Source organism: Cydia fagiglandana, chromosome 7 (genome assembly GCF_963556715.1).
Source record: "Cydia fagiglandana chromosome 7, ilCydFagi1.1, whole genome shotgun sequence".
Lineage (NCBI taxonomy): Eukaryota > Metazoa > Arthropoda > Insecta > Lepidoptera > Tortricidae > Cydia > Cydia fagiglandana.
In genome coordinates this window covers 2941464-2964020 of record NC_085938.1, presented here as the reverse complement: position 1 = coordinate 2964020, position 22557 = coordinate 2941464, and the positions used below count along the sequence as shown (strand labels likewise).

The 22557-nt window shown below is 38.2% G+C and overlaps 1 protein-coding gene across 1 annotated transcript; it reads right to left on the bottom strand.

The window, feature by feature from the left end:
- Window positions 1-4503: 4503 nt before the first annotated feature.
- Window positions 4504-22525, bottom strand: LOC134665689 (very long chain fatty acid elongase 2-like). Its single transcript, XM_063522642.1, has 5 exons — window positions 22373-22525; window positions 10971-11161; window positions 7766-7840; window positions 5661-5957; window positions 4504-4868 (listed from the first exon to the last, which is right to left on the bottom strand). Exons 1-5 carry the CDS (start codon window positions 22425-22427, stop codon window positions 4593-4595), a joined length of 894 nt encoding a protein of 297 aa, XP_063378712.1. The 5' UTR covers window positions 22428-22525; the 3' UTR covers window positions 4504-4592.
- Window positions 22526-22557: the final 32 nt, after the last annotated feature.

The window sequence follows — 22557 nt, the reverse complement described above, 5'->3', positions numbered from 1 at the left end:
TAAATAGGGATACTTTCCTCTAGAAATATAATCCCGGTTATGGGCTCAGCTAAAATTATACAATTTATGAAATTCGGGGATTAATTATTGCTAGTTAAAATATACATAAGTAAATGAATTTCAATCAAGGCAGATTTAGATAATAGACATTCTAAAATTTTGCAATTATGAACAGGGCGCCAAGCGGAACTTTTTGGAAACTCAAAATTCCATACAAAATTAGACTTAACGCAAAAGCGTACATCACGTCACGCTATTGAATGAAAACTCTAGGGTTACTGGTATTACATACTCATATCGTAATATTGTATTGTATGAAAAAAGCGCTGGTGGCCTAGCGGTGAGAGCGTGCGACTTGCAATCTGGAGGTCGCGGGTTCAAACCCCGGCTCGTACCAATGAGTTTTTCGGAACTTATGTACGAAATATCATTTGATATTTCGTACACATCGTGAAGGAAAACATCGTGAGGAAACCGGACTAATCCCAATAAGGCCTAGTTTACCCTCTGGGTTGGAAGGTCAGATGGCAGTCGCTTTTGTAAAAACTAGTGCCTACGTCAAATCATGGGATTAGTTGTCAAGCGGACCCCAGGCTCTCATGAGCCGTGGCGAAATGCCGGGATAACGCGAGGAAGAAGAAGATGTATTTCTGTTGCCGCTATAACAACAAATACTAAAAACAGAATAAAATAAAGATTTAAATGGGGCTCCCATACAACAAACGTGATTTTTGACCAAAGTTAAGCAACGTCGGGAGTGGTCAGTACTTTGGATGGATGACCGTTTTGTTTTTTTTTTGCATTATGGTACGGAACCCTTCGTGCGCGAGTCCGACTCGCACTTGCCCGGTTTTTAATTATTTTTTTATCGCCAAGGTCCTTATACTTTATACATTGTAACACAATCGTTTGGGCAACGCGATGTAATTTGATTAAACAGGGAAAATAAGACAATTTATTTAATACAAAGCCGACTTTAACGCGAATAACGAAATTAAATCTTGCCCGAGATACTTACTGTCTGTTTCGATGAGGAAGGATCTTTGTTTTAAATGAAATCCAATTTAGGAGCAAGTCAGATGATGTTGCTTTGAGCTGATCGGTGGACCAAGAAAAGCTTAATTGAATATTTATTTGAATAAATTAATTATTGAATAGGACTGGGTATATGACTTACCAGACGATTAGAAACTAGAACTGTTTTGTAGAAATAGGATTATTTAAAAGATGTAATTTTTTTTGTGAGATATTTAAGGTTTTTAGGGTTCCGTAGCCGAATGGCAAAAAAACGGAACCCTTATAGATTCGTCATGTCTGTCTGTCTGTCTGTCTGTCTGTCCGTCCGTATGTCACAGCCACTTTTTTCCGAAACTATAAGCACTATACTGTTGAAACTTGGTAAGGAGATGTATTCTGTGAACCGCATTAAGATTTTCATACAAAAATAGAAAAAAAACAATAAATTTTTAGGGTTCCCCATACATAGAACTGAAACTCAAAATTTTTTTTTTCTTCAAACCCATACGTGTGGGGTATCTATGGATAGGTCTTCAAAAATGATATTGAGGTTTCTAATATCATTTTCTTCTAAACTGAATAGTTTGCGCGAGAGACCCTTCCAAAGTGATAAAATGTGTGTCCCCCCCCCTGTAACTTCTAAAATAAGAGAATGATAAAACTAAAAAAAATATATGATGTACATTACCATGCAAACTTCCACCGAAAATTGGTTTGAACGAGATCTAGTAAGTAGTTTTTTTTTAATCGTCATAAATCGTAAACCGCAATTTTATTATATTACTTGCTGTTACGGAACCCTTCATGGGCGAGTCCGACTCGCACTTGGCCGCTTTTTACAAGCTTTCTAATGGTACCCCACACGATTCTTACAAATGAAAAAAGTTTCAGCCTACCCCTCTCAACCCCCTAAATTTCCCCCTTTAATACGAAATAAGCAGTTTTGACTTATTTACAATATGAGTGGTGGTAATTGCTATAACTGTTCCAAATTTTAGGTATCTATGTCAAACGGTCTCTGAGAAAAACGTATTTAACTGATTTGCAAGACCGAAGTGATCCCATAAGTGTTCCGTAAACAAAGTTTTGTACGGAACACTAAAAAGTGTCATCTCGACTGATTTAATGAGGATATCTAATTCCTTTGCTTCGCGATATATACCCACTAGAGATGATGTGAGGTAATGATTTTAAACGTACAAACGTGTCTTCCTATTTCAGTCAGTCTTGGTACCTACAAAAAATACTGAGTTTGACTGAAATAGGGTGACAAAAACGGACGTTTCCGAGAAAATACGATGAAAAAAAAATAATGCACTACATCTGTAGGTAGATACGTACGTATTCTTTACAGCAGCAGCGGTCGGCAATCTTTTAACAGTCAAGGGCCACATATTAGTTAACGAAGTTGACGCGAGCATTGTTAATAAGTATTTATGACATTATCCGATAGTGTCGTTTGTCAATATTATTAAGATGTTCGAGGGCCGCATGCGGCCCGCGGGCCGCCTGTTGCCGACCGCTACTTTATAGGAAAGGCAGCCTTAGGGGCCCCAGACGGTACCTGCGTTAGGGGCATTATCGCGGCATGCAGCTTGCGATTATGACGAGATAACCGTAAAATTTCACTTTTAGCGTAATGAAGTAATATTGTAACCCATATTTGCCAAAATTAGGGCCAACCGCGAGAGTAAATTGGTCTGAAGGAGATAGTAAAATTAGCACATATTATACTATAATTATAATAATTGTATTATTATAATTGTTTTTAATATAAGTAAATAATAATTATATTGTGGGACAATCATACACAAGTAGACCTAGTCTCAGAGTAAACTTAGTAAGATATGATTGTGTTGTGGGTACCCACTAGACCAACCTTTTAGCAGCCAAGGGCCACATAGCATTTAACGAAGTGGACGCGGGCCGCACTTTGTTAGTATTTATGACTTTATCAGACATTGTCGTTTGTCAATATTACATACAAAATAGCCAGGGAGGCTCGCGGGCCACGAGTGAGAGGTTCGCGGGCCGCATATGGCCCGCAGGCCGCTGGTTGCCGACCGCTGCACTAGACGACGATTTCGTAGAAAACTCTCTTTTTTACGTTTACTTCGAAGTTTGATTTCTTCACCGCTTCAAGGGACTGTAAACCTGAGGATATATTATATAGTTTTAATTTCAATTCGATACATCCATGCGCTGTCGAAATAAGGTCTTGACAGACAGACGGACGGACAAAAAAAAATCCTATAAGGGTTCCATTTTTTTCTTTTGACGGAACCCTAAAAGATTGCGATGAGCGAATTGAATGAACTAATTTTGCTAAAAACCTTTCACGAACTGTTGGAAATATGAATATTAATAGGGATACTTTCCTCTAGAAATATAATCCCGGTTATGGGCTCAGCTAAAATTATACAATTTATGAAATTCGGGGATTAATTATTGCTAGTTAAAATATACATAAGTAAATGAATTTCAATCAAGGCAGATTTAGATAATAGACATTCTAAAATTTTGCAATTATGAACAGGGCGCCAAGCGGAACTTTTTGGAAACTCAAAATTCCATACAAAATTAGACTTAACGCAAAAGCGTACATCACGTCACGCTATTGAATGAAAACTCTAGGGTTACTGGTATTACATATTCATATCGTAATATTGTATTGTATGAAAAAAGCGCTGGTGGCCTAGCGGTGAGAGCGTGCGACTTGCAATCTGGAGGTCGCGGGTTCAAACCCCGGCTCGTACCAATGAGTTTTTCGGAACTTATGTACGAAATATCATTTGATATTTACCAGTCGCTTTTCGGTGAAGGAAAACATCGTGAGGAAACCGGACTAAACCCAATAAGGCCTAATTTACCCTCTGGGTTGGAAGGTCAGATGGCAGTCGCTTTCGTAAAAACTAGTGTCTACGTCAAATCATGGGATTAGTTGTCAAGCGGACCCCAGGCTCTCATGAGCCGTGGCGAAATGCCGGGATAACGCGAGGAAGAAGAAGAGATCGTAATATTGTATGAGGGTCCATCAACCATCGGTAAAGCCGTAATCAGACATGCATTTTGTCAGTTTTTTTTTAATTTTTTATTTGTTTATTATATAAAATACGAGTAGGTAACGGGTGGGTAGGATAAAATAGGTAACATTAAAAGCATCGTTATACCTACTCTGTCACTTTTCTTAAAAATATTTCATAAAAAAATTGAAATTTTAAAAATTCCTGAATTTTTCTTAGAGTCAGACCAAGCTCTGCATGAAATTGTCTTGTTTTTAGGACAAAGGTATAATCTGTATTTTGTAGTGTGTACACTTGTACAGTCACCAGCAATAAAATGTTACTCTTCGAAGGCCCCAAAAATATGTAACGCTCTTATGAGTCTACAAATAAGATCGTGTCAGATATTTTTGCGGCCTTCGTCGTGTAACATACTATTGCAGGTGACTGTACTAACTAAGATATAGCAAATAAAAAGCTTGAAAAAGGCTTAGTATCACAATTTATTAAGTACATACTTAATTAATTCTTATCAATAAATAATATTAAACTAAAATAATCTCTATATTATCGTCACATGCCTTTAATTTTAATTGTTTGATCAGAACCATCATTAATTATCGAAGTTATGTAACCTTTGGAGCCTTTTTTGTCTTCAGCCACTTCTTTTTTCTCATTTGATTTTACAGTAACTTTCTTTACAGTATATGCCTTAATGTAAAAATCACGGAACAGATATATCATCAGACCCAAGTTGAAGAATATGGTGAATAACAGGACGTATGATGTCTTGCAATTTGAAACTAAGGCGCTTAGGCTGACTTGTATGGTGATGAGTCCAAATTGGATCTGAAAAGAAAAAAAAACCTGTTAAAAAATGTCGAAAATCTTTTAAAAAATCCTGGTCATGGGCACCTCTTACACAATTTAGGATATAAGTAGATATTCAGAATTAAATAAATGATTCAATCTATTTAGGATTTAAATACTAATTACAATTTTGATTTTGTGAAAAAAATATCTTAGTAAATCTTAATAAATCTTAGGCTTTGTTGTGACCAACTGCAAGTACAATTTTTGAACTGGTTAGGCTATAGTGGGGGTTTCAGTCTTAATTTTAAGAACAGGACCAGAAATAACTGGGAATATTAGAAATTTGTTTTTTTAGCCTATTTGTGTCCTACTTCTGGACAAAGGCCTCCCCTCTCCCTTTCCAATCCTCCCTTGGCTGAACAAGATCCCGCTAATCCCACTAAAATGCATCCATGCATCCTGACATCTCTTTGCCCCTGCGGCGACTACTCTGGGGATGCCAGCTAGCGATTATTCATTTATTATAAAGCAGGGCTCCGCCCCTCCGGCCCGCGGGCCAAATCCGTGCCGCGACGCGTTCCGATCCGGCCCGCCGACACCCAAAGTGAGTGCCCACTGTCCGGCCCGCGGGAGCCAGGTTCCAGGGGTTTAGCATTCATTGAGAGTGGAACTGTTCCTAACAGCAGCAACCAGACACCCTCCACCGGCGTGAAAACCGACGGTGGCCCGCGCGAAAGTTTCTGAGGGGCAATATGGCCCTCAGGTAAAAAAGTTTGGAGACCCCCTGTTATAAAGGAATATAAAACCGTTTCCAAAAATAATACTCACCAGCTGAAACGACGTTATATACTTCTTCCACCACAAATACTTCGCTAGGCTAGGGTACGCCGACAACCCATAATACCCATACATGACCACATGTACCAGAGAGTTAATAGTCCCCAAAAACACCACAGCATCTGTCGGATTATATTTGATGGCACACCAGGTACTCAGCATCATTAGAGAGTGATGGTATACGTGGAGGAATGTCACTTGGTTCGTCTTCTTTCGGAGAACGAAGAATACTGTGTCGAGAAGTTCTGATACTTTGGCTAGGAAGTATATGTAGGCTCCGCGTAAAATCTGAAAAAAAAAACGTATGATTTAAGGATGGCTCGCGTTAGATCGGGCAATGTCCGGGCCGGAGCTTCCGGCGCTTTTCAATGACATGACAGACTATCACGTGATGCTTTCCATAGAAAACGACGCGCCGGAAGCTCCGGGTCGGACACGGCCCGGTCTAAAGTGAGCCATCCTTTAAGACGATAGTGGTAAAAAATCTGCTTTAACATTCAAACGTAGTCTCCATTTTCCTTCCTGGATATTAACGTTTATAGATAATATTTTTTCACGATTTTTTGCATGTATATTAACTATAGCCGAGCTTCGACTTTGTTCGACTTTTTCGATTTTTGAACCAGAAGAAGTAAAAAAAAACGTAGATTTTTAGAAGCTCCTAACTCTTGTAATAATATTAAAAATAAACGGAAGGGCAGAATATGGTAAATATACATAAAATTGCGTTAATATGTTTTCTAAAAAGTTTCAGAGAAGAATATGGGGACTAAGTTTGTATGGAAAAGCGGTCACGTGACTTCGTTCATACTGTCTTCACTTGAATGTTATTAAATAAAATATACAACCTGCAATATAATTATCTTGTAATAAGTAGTTGTTAACACAATGTAAATATATTTCCTCTCGTATTTCTCAGCATGGGTTATAACAATGTGACCTTTTTATGACTCTTAATTACATGTTTTTATTAGTGTTAAAAAACAAACCATGTGAAAATTATAATGGCGTTATTCACACAAATAAATCCTTTAAGTCTAACAAAGAGTTGATAATCGTTTTTAGGGTTCCGTACCCAAAGGGTAAAACGGGACCCTATTACTAAGACTTCGCTGTCCGTCCGTCCGTCCGTCTGTCACCAGGCTGTATCTCACGAACCGTGATAGCTAGACAGTTGAAATTTTCACAGATGATGTATTTCTGTTGCCGCTATAACAACAAATACTAAAAACAGAATAAAATAAAGATTTAAATGGGGCTCCCATACAACAAACGTGATTTTTGACCAAAGTTAAGCAACGTCGGGAGGGGTCAGTACTTGGATGGGTGACCGTTTTCTTTTTGCTTTTTTTTTTTGCATTATGGTACGGAACCCTTCGTGCGCGAGTCCGACTCGCACTTGCCCGGTTTTTTATCGTTCCCATCACGGAACAATGATGTTCCAGACATTTGGGAGGAACAATGATGAACCAACACGTAATAATTACCAGTTCGCCGGATGATATCAGCCTGTCAGTTGTTCGGAACTGTCAGCTTTTGCGTTTAACTGACATGGTATCGTCCGGCGATCTGGTGATCTGTGGGCCAAGCCGCTATTGACACGTCTTTAATGAAATGTAACAAAATGTTTATAAAGATGGAGGTAAGTCAACATATACCATACATGTATAAATAAGAAATAACGACTAAACGACCACTTTCGGAAAATATCCCTAACAGTGAAATTTACACGACTAAATAAAAGGGCCGATTTTTTTTTTCATGTTTTTGTTTCGTTACGTTTCGACAAAATTTTACTGAAGATCTCTCTGTCTCTCTCTCTCTCTCTTCCTAGCTATATATCTCACATGGTGATGGCGTCAGCTTTCCGTGTTAGTTGCTCCCACTTCGCCTGATCCTCGACGTCGTTTTCGGACACTTTGCACTCAATCATATCTTTTAGCACTACGTCCTTCCATCTTGTTTTCCATTTCATTTTGTTTTTCATTTTGTTTCTTGTTTGTTGTTTTTTCTTGTGTTGAAAATATTACTGAAGATATTTTCAGCTAATGGCCGAACAATTAAAAAAAAATATAAAGAAAAAATATAGAACTTACATAATGCTGTGAATCCTTTCCTTCGGTGGCACACTGCGTGCTCACAAGTCCCCAGCTTCTTAAAATATCTACGCCCTGCAAATAATATAAAATCATTATTTACTTATTATTACGAAGGTAGATCAGAACCACTACCACCAGTTTTGACATTGACAGATACGCTCGCGTCTAAGTAACTTACTTTCTATGCATCTCGCTCGTACTCGCATATTAGTGCAAGCGAGATGTATAGAAAGTAATTTACGTAGACGCGAGCGTATCTGTCAATGTCAAAAAAACTGGTGATACCCGTATAGGGTGTCATAGCATATTAAGCCGAATCGCTTTAAGAGGGGGCTGAGGTAAAATTTTTGTATTTATCCGAATTTCACGTTTTAGTAAAAAAAAAACACACGGATACAAAATTGTAGGTACCTACACTGTATTTGCAAGCAGATATCAACCAGAATATCAAATTTTTAAGTTAATAGAAAATCACGAAAACATGTCATGTCATTTAGGTACCTATATTCATTTATTTTCAGTAGGTAGCCGTATCATTTTAATATAAATTAGCTAGACTGCCTTTTTTGCGTATCCCAATTCGGCGTCGAAATACCATGGCAAGTAAACAAATTAATCCCTACAAAAACGTTATTCGGAACGTCTAATTGCTCTATTACATATTATGTAACTGTATAGGTGGTATGTACAGTCGCCACAAGATATATCAAAGCGGCCAAGGTGCTCACAAGTATCTGAACACGTCTCTATTATCAAAATATCAAGGCGCTAGAGTGTGTTTTTAGATATTTTTGAGCACCTCGGCCGCTCCGATATATCTGATGGCGACTGTACTAATTGGCCATCTAATTTTAACATTAGACTTACAATCTATTAATGTATCAGGAGATCGGAAGGAGATTAAGCTCGTTAATTTAGTTTGTTGGATAACATCGGATTTACGAAAAAGTAACTTTTTTTATTAGTTTTTTATATCATAAATTTAATGATAAGAATTAATTGATATTTTGTTGTGCCAATTTTTTAGACTCTTATTTTTTATAATAATAATATAAAAAAATCTAATCATATCTAGGTACGTGTTTTCTATACGATCCGATTCGAACAATGCTTAATAAGAAGTCACAGCGGTAGTAAACCGATCTGTCAGTGTCAAAAGTGACATTACTTCAACCAGAAAGTCACTTTTGACACATCACCATCATTCTCTTGCCCTCGTCCCATTCACTTGGGATCGGCGCAGCAAGTCATTCTCTTCCACACCTCTCTGTCGTTCGTCATTTCATCATTTGCGTTCGATTTTCGTTTCATATCATCTCTCACACAGTCCATCCACCTTTTCCTCGGTTCTCCTTCCCTCTTCCTTCCCTCCAGTTCGTAATACCACAGAATAAATAATAGTACTACCGTACAGAAAGGAAACTTCCTACAAAACCGGAGTTTGACAGCGGTTCAGGGTCGAATCATGCTATCCCTTTCTAATACATGGCACTATCCCTTTCGGTTATTTAGGGTTGTCAAAACTCAAGTGATTTTCTTATCTGTGGTCGTGCTCGCAAAAGGAAGTCAAGTGGTGCCAACCCTAATAATTGCTCGGAGCAATGCTGAGCCGAGCGGAGCCGAGTTTAGCCGAAGTCAGGAGTTCCGCACCCCTGGTAATAGGTACCTTTCTCGTCACATGGCTTTCATCCCTCCGCATCACATATCCGTACCACGCTAGGCGATTTGCCCTTACTTACTTACTTTTTCTTACAGACAGATCGTTATCGTACCGCTGTGACTTCTTATTTTCCTTAATTGCCCCAAATCGGTTAAACAGTACTAAATTAAATACCCTGTACAGAAAATTCGGCATTTTTGGTGCAGCGGTGTGGTGTTAACGGAATTGCTATAGATAATTCCAAGTAAAATGGTAAAGTTAACATTAACGTTAACATTATTCTATTCTATTATATTCTAACGTTATTAACGCTATTTAATCATAAGGGTTGAAATTGTTTATACCAATTCCGTTAACACCTTTCCGCTGCACCATAAATGCTATAAAATTTACGATGTCTGTTAATTAACATAACAATATCTAATTTACTATTAAAAATATATTAATTAAAATGTTCTCTTAACCCATTAACCTTGTTGAATTTAAATTAGTACCGCATCGAAACCGGTTATCTAAATATTTATTATTGGTATTTCCTACTGACTTAATAAAATAAAACCTTGTTCTTTGACTCTACCGGAAAAAGAGATATCGGTTAGAAAAACCGGCCAAACGCGTGTCGGAGCATGCATTTGCATAGTATTGCATTCTGCAAAGCTAAGCTTCAGTGTCTGTGTATAATGTGACGTAAAATCATAAAAGATTAAAGACTACTTAAAAACAGAAAAAAATAAATATTTAAATGGCCCATACAACAGAATTTTTTTTTTTTTTATTTATTTAGAACACAAACAGTCACATAATACAAATGGATTTTTAGTACAAAATGATTTTATTGCGTAATGGCACAGAATAAATAATAGTACTAGGTACAGAAGACTCACTCTCTAACAAAACGCGTCTGGTACCATCAGGACAGATATGGCCGCTAGGTGGCGACAGCGCCACGCGCGGCTTATGGCAAACCCCAAAATTGGGGTGGAACGGATGTACTTTTAGCTACCTGTAGCAAGGTGACGAAATCGCGGAGTGAGACACGCCTGGTACGGAACACTTTTTGCGCGAGTCTGATTCTCATTTGGCAGGTTTTTTAGCATAAATTTTCAAATGTCTTCCTATATTTAGTCTACGGCACATTACGAATAAGGTAATGAGTTAACTATTACATGGTCGATCCTTGCTGTCATGGTCATCGTCTAGACGATTGTGTCTAGACACAATAATATAGCAAATCGAACAGGTACAACTGTTATAAAAGCTTGATAATATTATGTATCGGTCAGAGATCACTGGGGTTGGAAACTGTCAGAGGTTTGCATATATGGCGCCAGCATAGGTTTTTACTGTTTCTAGTTTTCTAGAATTTGTCACAATTAGGGAAGGGCCTAGCGCCATTTGTAATGCCAGCCAAATGAACGGCCAACCCCATTGATATCATGTTTCTTGGACAAAAACCTTAACACCGCGAAGTAGGATTTTTCACGCACGTTACAGCGACATCTAGTTAGTAATTCGACAGAAGAGTGACAAAAAAATACTTACATAGTTAAAAATATAGGCAGACAGCACCACTTGAGCTATATTGTATAAAAGTAATGTGTTCTTGAGTTGGTAAGCGGGCCGCTTCGACATGTAGGAAGGGCCCAATTTGAGTACGAACGCGATGTACGCCAGCCATATTGCTATCACTGGCCATGGGGAGCTCATCAGAAACCAGTTGTCTACGTAGTCCACTGAAAATGAAACAAATTAATTATTATTGTGACGTATGTAAAAAAAACCGGCCAAGGGAGCTCCGGCCCGGTCTAACGTAAGTTATCCTTTGCGCAAAAAAGGCAAAAATATCAAGTTCGTTGTACCTATAGGAGCCCCGCTTAAATATTTATTATATTCTTTTTTTGTTCTGTTTTGAATATTTGTTTTTGTAGCGGCAACAGAAACATCATCAGATGATTTTCACAAATTCTGTGAAACATTCAACTGCCTATCAGGGTTCATGAGATACAGCCTGGTTACAGACAGACGGACTGACAGTGGAGTCAGTAATAGGTAATATGGTCTCGTTTTTGCCGTTTGGGTACGGTAGTTACCGCAAAAATATAAACAACATATTATAAAATATCATTTTGTATTTTTTTCGTACTTTAAATCGGCGGTTAGCTAAGTTTAAAATAATCAGGTAGGAACCAAAAACCTGAATATTTTCGTACACACAAATTAAGAACTAAAAAGAGAAACGAGCTTAATTTTGACATAAACATACCGGATTAAAGGTCACATGCCTTAGTTATATTTGTATTCAAGTTATTGACCCCACTGTATCATGCTAAAAATATCTAAGCGGCGCGTCAATAAATAGGAACTATCACAACGACTTTGCTCCTATGGGATTTATATGAAACACTAGCATATGACGTCACGGTCAACTCACCTACTCTTTATAGTATTGTACGGGTTTTAAAATAGAAATTGTGCCTAAAAATAACTGCTGTCTACGTTACTCTATTAATCTTCTAATCTGGTGCTTTATTTCTTGCATGGTGTGAAATAATTTATTTTAAATACAGTCAAATACCCTATTATGTTAGTATTTAGGCAAGCTGGAACTCATTTGGCATTCCTTTTCTAATAGAACTATCGTAAAAGCGCAATGAGGTAAACCGATGGGAATTGAGTTATTTTGACGCTCCGCCACTGATCAGACCTACCAGTTTCTTATCAAGTCACCTTAAAACTTCTTCTAAAGTTTTTTTTACAAGAAGTTGGTTTTCCTTGTAGACTTCCCCATTTTGTATAATAAGTAAGTACATGTGCATTTTCTGTTAGGTAAACGTACTAGTGCTTGACATGCTAATGCCCAATTAGATGACACCTTTCTGTCACCTCTATTCACTTAAGTTTACTAAACTTACTCTATTGGCTAAAATAACATTTATTAATAAAATTATGTATCTTGGTCGAATACATAACGGTTTCAATTGCCGTTACAAAAATAGAAAGTATGAAAATTAGTATAGTCATTATTCGTTTTTAATTACCGATTGGTCTTCATGATCTCATTAAACAATTAATTAACTTAAAAGTTAACTATGTATATCATTAACAAATATGCACTATTATTAACAGCCTATTTTGCTAAGTTGCATCATAAGTAATAGTACCTACTATTATATCAGTAATAAGTGTAATAACGTGAATTATTTCAAAACCGGTTCATAACCAGTTCATAGTAAAGTTTCCATTTCAATCTAGTATAAGTATTTACTCGTACCGATGTCAATACAACGTTGTTAAATTTTTGAGACAACTTAAGAGCCAACAGGTCAGGAGCGGTCATTTCTCCATACAAACATACTCGACTGTTTCCTCCGTGGGTTTTGATACTTTTAATGCTAGAGCAATGATTATTTTCAACACAGACTAATTTTGTCAATATCTGTGTCGGACCGTTTTGCTTTTTTTGATATTTTTGTTTTTTAAGGCGCTATAGACCTTCAAAAATGGCCAAAATGGCCTAATTGACTTTGCCGCAATGAGAGGTGTAGTATTCAAAACTGATATCAATTAGCCAAAAAAGCAAAACGGTCCGACACAGGTAATTTCATAATCATTTAGATTTCCAGGTTTGGTTAGGATTGGTTAAGTTTTGGAGGAGGAAACAGTCGAGTACGAAATCTCGATTGTGCAGCACAAGGCCGCACTGGCAGGGTCGCCATGTGATGTGGGACGTTAATTAAGACAACCAATCGGTTATAAGTATGTCTTTATTCTGGATAATGTTCCTAAGTGCTAGCGTACATATAATAATAAGGCTATACGTAAGAGTGTGCGTGGCTTATCGCACACTACATGTTGGTCAGTTTGAGGAGTCATCCTACAGTTTAATTTATTGCTCCTGTTACAGATAACACACTGTATATGTGACAGTTGTCGTATATTTATCGCTACGGCTGTCGCGGTTCGTTATCGTGTAAAGTCCGTCCAAGCTATCCACAAGTCGCCCGCCGAGTTACAGATGTACCCTCTTATTTATAAACGTTTACTAAAGTTGACAAGCCTATAATAATCGTTTGTCCCTTTCCGACGTATTGGTATGATGGAGAGGGACAAACGATTATTATCGGCTTGTCAACTTTAGTAAACGTTTATGAATAAGGGGTGTAGTGTATAATTATTTTCCATCGTATTTTCACGGAAACGTGCGAACGTGTCTTGTTATTTCAGTCAGTCTCGATACAAAAAGGACTGAGGTTGACTGAAGTAGCATGACAAATTTCGTTTTCGAGAAAATACAATGGAAAACAGTTATACACTACATCTGTACGTGAAGATTAGCGAGGCTAAACAAGTCAGTGAAATGTTAGCGTTGTTGAATTCTATGTGGACTTAGTAAAAACAACGCGCGACTAGCGGTCATTAAAATTAAATAATTGCTGGTGAATAACCCATGGTAAATTATCTATCGTCAACAAAACAACAAGTTTTTATATCATTGACGTTGGTGGTTAAACCATAGAATCTATCTATAGATACGCGTCACTTTGATACATTTCATAGGAAAATACCATATCAACTAAAAATAAAACTAATCGAAGCCTGTTTTTCGCTAGTAGGTATTCACAACACAAGCCGTATTGAGCTTACTGTCGGCCCGTTTCGAACTTTAACACGTTGATTGCCAAGCCAAAAATGGCCAACATACCGAGATGGCCAACGAATGTCGAATAGGTAAATTCCCTTCTCTAGTGACCAAAACTAATGCCATAAGCCAATACGTTACGGCCACTACTTATTTTGCGGCGCGAACAAAATTGTAAGGGTTTATCACGCGACATCGCGTCATCGGCCACAGGGTCAGGCGCGGATCCAGCCCTCAAAAAAGGTTGTGGTCACAGCCACTCCAAAATCAGCCAAGTGCGAGTCGAGGGTACCTGATGATCCCCGACCAATAAATTCGCAGAGGGATCGCAAGCGATTTATTTCAGTCTACTTATACACACTTAGATAGATTACTACGCTAAAAAGCTAAAAACTATTAAGCTAGAAATAATTGCCCCTGTAAGTAAATATATAATTCTTGCAAATAATTAGGGCTCTGTATTCAGCTGGGGTACCTAGCCTAATAATTCTCCGACCAATTTTTAGCAAATCGTCGATTCGCTTACAACGTTTCGCCGAAAATGGTTTCGCAGAGTCAATTATTCGTAGATGTAACTTTTGGTCGACTAACTTTTGGTAGACTCTTGATTCACATATCATTCAGATCGCTTCTGTGTAAATTAGCAGACCAATTTGGTAGAGTAATCTTTTCATGCTCGATGAACCTTCAGTCGAGTAACGTTAAAACAAAGGGTAAAACGGGACCCTATTACTAAGACTCTTCTGTCCGTCCGTCCGTCTGTCTGTCACCACTTCACCAGGCTGTATCTCACGAACCGTGATAGCTAGACAGTTGAAATTTTCATAGGGGATGTATTTCTGTTGCCGCTATAACAACAAATACTAAAAAGTACGGAACCCTCGGCGGGCGAGTCCAACTCGCACTTGTTTTTAAAGTTTTTGTCAAGTGGCACTCAATCACACTAAATATAAGTATTGTGGACGGTTTTGCCTGTGGACCCTGCCGGTATTTAAAGAACTACTAACGATAGATAGACTACCATCGTGAACTTAAAAAAATGCATTTGCTTATGGCTCCTCTACACGATGGGCCAACGCCGGCCACTACAAGGGACGCATCAGCCAGGGCCGGATTAAGCATGTGGCCCTAGGCAGTGCGAGGCTCGGGGCCCCTTACAGTCAATTCTGCACACAGCATATTCAGTACGGGGAAATAAGTTTGCGTTTTTAATTTATTTACAATAACAATTTTGATAGCACTCGCAGAGCAAGTGTTATTTTAATCTTCAAAACTTCTATGAAATTATGTCTTGCACTGCGTATGCCTATTAAAATCATTGCAGACTTTTCTTGGTCGTACTCTATTCATTTACCAATCAAGCTAATATGTAGATACAGGGTCATCTAAAGAACCAAAAAAGAAACGCGAGCGCAGCGAGCGCGAAATTTTTTGTTATCAATATCGCATATTGTGAAAATCGGCCTTTTTGCGATATTGTTAACAAAAAATTGTGAATGTTTTGTTAACAATCTCGCAAAAAGGCCGGGTATCAATCTTCATCTGGGCTTAAAACTCCGAAGTGAAGCGAAGTTAGGACACCCTGACTAACGAAAAAATCAAGCTTTATTCGTCTAAACTAAAGCTTTGCATACTAAACGATGATTCCGAGGTCTTTGTAGACCCTGGAGACAATATCAAGTCCATAATAATTGCTGAAAAGTTGTACCAAGAATATTGTCCATAGGTACAAACCCTGGCTATACAAACAGTAGTTGTACCTATGGACAAAAATATCAATTTTAACATTTATTTTATATCTATTCCTATTCCTTCCTATTTAGCTAACGTGACAAAACTAGTCTGCAATTATAGACTATATACTTAATAATTATTCAAAAGAAATAAATAAGTTTATGACATTGTCAATAGTTTATGAATTTTATGTTTTATGAACAAAATAAGGCCAAAATCTGGAAAATGTCTACATGTAGAGCACTTGCCCCTACACTTAAGTAGTCGGAATTTTACCAAAAATGGCATGCGATTTTTTGTAAGGTCTATGGAGCCCTTTCCATGTCCATATAGACCTGCGCTCTAAAACTTATGACAGTCAAAGACAATTAAAAGACTCCATAAGTTAACAATTTAAAAAAATGCTGTTTATATTCTGTATCACTAATAATTTGAGTTGTCAGCTGATACTAAATACTTATGACAGGTAGTTCTATTTAACTAAGTACCTTCATAGGTATATAGGTATAGGTACCTACCGTGTTTCAGCCAATGGTTAATTTACTCGGGCAATTTTGACGTTTACCAAAGTCAACGATCATTCTACGTACTTATCGTCTGCTTACCTATCGATCAACTGACTACCTACTCTGCGTATTTATTTTATACCTAATGAAATTCTGTCAAATGTTCCTCTGCCAAAGCGTCTGCGAAACAAAAATCGGCGTAATTCTACTCGGGGAATCAATCGGGCACCCTATTAGGGTTGTGGGCATGCCCACCGTGCCCACAACGGTGGATCCGCGCCTGCACAGGGTAATGGACTGCATCACGCGACGTCGCGTGATGTGGCAATCAACGTGTTAACACAGCTACGTCAAATTTTACGTCTAAATACGATATGATTTAGATATGATATGACACTAACATATCTAATCCATACCGTACCTATCTATACGTAACGTATAATATGTAATATTTGATCGGGCCGGAGGGTCTAGGTATTTATTAGGTAGGTTATATATTTATTTAATCATTTTTAGGGTTCCGTACCCAAAGGGTAAAACGGGACCCTATTACTAAGACTTCGCTGTCCGTCCGTCCGTCTGTCTGTCACCAGGCTGTATCTCACGAACCGTGATAGCTAGACAGTTGAAATTTTCACAGATGATGTATTTCTGTTGCCGCTATAACAACAAATACTAAAAACAGAATAAAATAAAGATTTAAGTGGGGCTCCCATACAGCAAACGTGATTTTGACCAAAGTTAAGCAACGTCGGGCGTGGTCGGTACTTGGATGGGTGACCGTTTTCTTTTCGCATTTTTTTTTCGTTTTTTTTTGCTTTATGGTACGGAACCCTTCGTGCGCGAGTCCGACTCGCACTTGCCCGGTTTTTTTAAGTATGTACAGTTCATCAACCTACACTGTCTTATTAACACCTACTACCACATTCGTACATTGATAATAGTATTAGTCAACGGAGGCGAAATTATTATAGTTAGTTACGTAATTGTGTAATTTTATATTATAATATTTACAATTTTAAACTTGTCACGATGTACGAAACTATTATTTTACAGTACATATGGTGCTACTTTCCCGCACTAGCGCGGAAATAAGCACTTTCCGTGCTTATGTCAAAAATATAAAGGGCCATATGTACTGTAAAACTTTGTAAGATACACGTGCGATTGTCGACTCGTGTCGATTTAAAACACTTCCTTCGGTCGTGTTTTAATTTATCACCATTTGTTTCGAATTTCCTACTTTCCGCACTTGTAGCTATTATGACACTTATCGCCAGACATCTAATTTAATATTGATATGGTTTTAAGTAGTTTTAACACCCCCTAGCACAGACTAAAATAACCGGTTTGGTTTATACATCTCAAAACGATTACATTTACACCAACCGCGAGATACTAATATGACATTAGTAATGTCATTACGTAAAAGTAATGTAAAGTAATGTCATTATTACTTGTATTTTCCGCAAACCATAATGGGTGTAAGGTAAAAGTACTGGTGCTCGATACTCGATACGGACCCAGTTAAGAACATGTCATCTTGAAACTTAAGTCATTGTCAATAGAGGTGACAGCAAGGTGTTATCTATTGGGCATTAGCATCACCTTAAATGTCTATGAGAAGAGTCTAGAAAAAGAGGTAATTACCTATTTTGTCACGTAAACCAAAATAATTAACGCAAAAAGACCTAATAAAGACTATTTGTCTAAATTATTCACGTAGGTACTCGTAAGTACCTCTGCAAATATACATCTACCACGTTATTTGCCGTCTTAGTACCAACACTATTAACCTTGAACCTTATATAAATAGCAATAAAGTTTAAAATTGTACGTCAACAGTCTTGATCTGGTACAGCATCCATCACATATATCAGAGCGGCCACGGTGCTCACAAATATCTGAACACGCCCCTGTTCTGTGCGTGTTCAGATATTTTTAAGCACCTCGGCCGCTCTGACATATCTGATGGCGACTGTACAAACCATACCCATAACTCAACCATAGATGAACCTTATATTCTTTATAATAAGGTCTAAGTACAAATGATCAGTGAGCAGTGTGACTTTAGTAAAATCAAACACTTTCTGCGTGCTAATTAGTAGTATGCTCTCTGCCACACATACAATACTGCGGGTTGGTGTGACCGAGAGCAAACTATAATTATTTGACTTGACTATATCCTCGGAGATAGCAAACATGTCGCTACAAGTACAAAGTTCACTCTAGAAGCCTCCAATACTTAAGTTGTGGTCGATTTACACGCGGAAGCCTAAATACACACTACAAGTTCCATATTTGCTTGAGTTTGACGTAATTATCATGTCAACATTTTTTGGTGTTTTTTTGGCGCTTCGTTATCTATGAAAAGAACCACGTGATGCTTTGATCTCGGACTGTCTAGAACACAAAATGACTATTGTAATATTTTGCCTATATCCCTTTTAGTCTACATCGCAAACGGTCTAGAACACAAAATCACCACATATAGGTAGGTTAGGTTCGTTAGGTTTCTTCAAATGGCCGAAGGCCAAACAGCACAGAAATAGGAGCCCCGCGGCAGCGGGGCTCCGTCGACATCGCTAACGTAAAGATAAACCGACGAAATGTAGCTAAATAAAGGTCTAAATAATTGTAGTCATTTTGTGTTCTAGACCGTTTGCGATGTAGACTAAAAGGGATATAGGCAAAATATTACACTAGTCATTTTGTGTTCTAGACAGTCCGAGATCAACCCCACGTGATCACCAAAATGACACGGACGCCTCGGTTCGGCCCCGGCCCGGTCTAGCGTGAGTCATCCTTAACCCGCATCTACGCATGGACCCACATACATAACTAGTGTAAAAATACTTCAAGGCCAGCATCAGATTGGAATACAAAGTATTTCTATTTTTACTTAAATAAGATAAACTGCCGTATTCGATCTTCAAGATATTCACAAGAGACGACAACACGTACCTACTAGATCCATTCTACATATATACGTTATAATTTAGATATCAACTAGTTCTCTTTCGCAGGGCAATTCGGGCAACCAATGTCACTTTTACGTTAGATAGAGTACGATATCTATTAGATGTGAATTGGATCTCTGTCATATCCTGTGGAAATCGTTCAAGAGTATCTCCAGAATCGCGCAAATGTCAAATTTGACAGGTTAGATCTTAAACATATCGTTATCGTATCTTGGTGATGTCTAAAAGATATCTAATAGATGTCTATTTCAAAATGCGAATCGGGCCCAAAAACGTTACCTACATAAGTACGATAAGTATAAGTACCTACCTATATGTGTACATTTTAGAATTTATTGTAATGTTTGTCTATTTTGAGTTTTTGAAACGCTGGTGGCCTAACGGCAAGAGCGTGCGACTTTCAATCCGGAGGTCGCGGGTTCAAACCCCGGCTCGTACCAATGAGTTTTTCGGCGCTTATGTATTGATAAATATTGAAGTTTCTTTTCGGTGAAGGAAAACATCGTGAGGAAACCGGACTAATTCTAATAAAGCCTAGTTTCCCCTACGCAAGGGAAGGTAAGACGGCATCCGCTTTCGTACAAACTAGTGCCTTCGTTAATTCCTGGGATTAGTTGCCAAGCGGACCCCAGGCTCATCCACCGTGGCAAAATTCTGGGATAACGCGAAAAAGAAGAATCTTGTCTATTTTAAGTTTTAGCTGTTTTTCATGTCAAGTCAAACCTAGGCCAGCGGCGGTAGCATGGTAGCTTTTTTATCGTTGTCACCAGCTTGTCACGTTCTAACAATAAAATTATGCAATTGCGAAAGTGACGGGCATAGTGACAGGCGATCAAAATGGAACCATGCTGCGCCCGCAGTTCATCAGTTGTGGTGAATACGATGGAAAATAATGTTACGGTGTTTCACAGTATTGCTCCATAAAAGTCAACTGTATTGTGGATGTACCTTAACCTCTAGCCGCCCAGAGACCTATAAAAAGGTCTCCTGTTCCATTCTAATTTGAACTTTGTGCTGACGAAATAAAATTTCATTTTGCTTGGCAAGGTTTGACGTATGAGAGGCAAGGGAATGAGGTAGGTACATTAGTATATTGATTATCTACAAAAGGACCTTCAGATTCAATCACCCCGGTCGACCCACATCATTAAAATAATTATATAGTTATTTATTTATAAGTGCTTAAGTCATATATTAGACGAAGCGGAAAACCACGAGCAAGTTATACACAACAACTTAAAGCAAAAGCAAATGTGTCTTACAGGGACCTAAAGAACCTGGCCGAGAACCGCGAAAACTGGCGCGTACTCCATCGACAAGAGCCATGCTCTAATTATGATGATGATGATGTACCTACGTCATCATCATCATCCTCCTAGCGTTTAATTGTCCCATACTGTGAGGGTCCGCTTTCCTACTTTTCTGCTTCCACTTCGCTCTATCCTGGACATCGGTTTCCGCTAACAGGCGTTTATATCTTTGGCGATGACGTTACGCCACCGCTGCCTTGGTTTACCCCTGTTTGGGCTGGTAAGGCGAAGCTAAGGGCTCTATTGCCTACGTATTGCGGCCTTTTGACATGGCCAAACCACCTCAGCCGACTTTCTTGGAGCTTAGCCGCGACGTCTCTTATTCCTAGGCTACCACGGATGTGTTGGTTTCGAACCCTATTCCTATGATGATGTACACTGGCGTTCAAAAGTGAATGGACATATCTCAACCGTAATATCTCGTAATATTAAGGCATTACGGTCGAGTTGACAACTATCCTATCCTTGCACTTTTGAACGACACTGTACCTAGTCACACACATTACAACATTACATACATACATTACATTACAATTTACAATGTATGTCAGTTTTGCGAAGGTTCTGGAACTCTCAGATCACACAATTTTTACAACACTCATAAAATAACTTCAAGAATACCTGGTTTTAGAACGTAGATAAAGGATTTGTATGCACGAACAATAATTTTATTGATATTGATTTAGTTTACGACGTCGAGTTTACTTTGGCTCTGTAAACATACTAAGATGAACGTAGTGACATGAACGATATTTAAATCATTTAATTTAGTTATAGCGCGTCTTGGACAAGTACCAACGAAATGCACGATAAAGGATGACACACGTTAAGGCTCCTCTTCACGTTGGGCCAACGCCAACGCCAACGAGGGACGCAGCCATGCGGTAGAATGAGGTATCAATATCACTTGCTCCCTTTAACGCATAAATGCGTCCCTCGTTGGTGTTGGTGTTGGCCCAACGTGAAGAGGAGCCTTTAGACCAGGCCGTGTCCGGGCCGGAGCTTCCGGGGCTTACTTTTCTATGACATGGCATCACGTGATACTTTTCATAGAAAACGGTGCGCCGGAAGCTCCGATCCGGACACGGCCTGGTCTAACGTGTGTCATCCTTAATTCGAATAAGCCAGTTAGGTGAGAGGCACTACAGTAGTTTCCATATTTAGATATATTATTTTAAAATACAGTTTTATGAATTAAAGTTACCTTTATTTTCATTGTTCTATATTTTCTCATTCATAATTTATCTAAACATGTCTAAATTACAAAATATTCATGCAATTAATCCACTCTAGCGAAAACTAGAAAGCTCTGGCTTATTCCAATTACTGATTTGCATTTGAGTATATTAACTGTTTAATGAACCAGATTAAAAAATACACAATTTAGCCTCATCCAAACATTCAGCATAATGGTAACATTCCATTTCTAACCGCAGCTGCACTACCGGTACTGAACGCGTCGCTGTCATTGTCAATTTCCACAGTAAAATTGACAGTAATGCAGCTGCGTTTAGAAATGGAATGTTACCATAAGAAAAGATACAAAAAGATAATGTAGGTTGGTAATTTTTGCCATATTATATCTAGAGTTAGACCAAGAAAAGACTTCATTGATTTTGATAGCACTCGCAGTGCAAGTGTTATTCCTTCAACCTTCTATGAAATTATGACGTAGGTAAATAACACATGCACTGAGGGTGCTATTAAAATCTTTGCAGTCTACTGGTCTAACTGTGAGCCCTATAAAAAGTTAAATCTTTATTATATCACTCACCAACTCCTTTAGAATACCACGCCACATTGGAAGGGCTGTCCGTTCTATTTTCCATCACTTATTACTATAATTTATATTATAAAAATTGCAATCCTTTGATATCCTTGACGCCGACCGCACTATAACGCTTCTCGCGTCCGAATGACGGGTCAAATCATTATTATATCCGTAAATACTTACCTAAA

Coding starts and splice junctions, on each gene's coding strand:
- LOC134665689 (XM_063522642.1), bottom strand. CDS start 22,427: ATGGAAAATAGAACGGACAGCCCTTCCAATGTGGCGTGGTATTCTAAA. Junction 11,162..22,372: donor GTGGTATTCTAAAGGAGTTG/GTGAGTGATATA, acceptor TTTCATTTTCAG/TGGACTACGTAGACAACTGG. Junction 4,869..5,660: donor ATATAACGTCGTTTCAGCTG/GTGAGTATTATT, acceptor TTTTCTTTTCAG/ATCCAATTTGGACTCATCAC.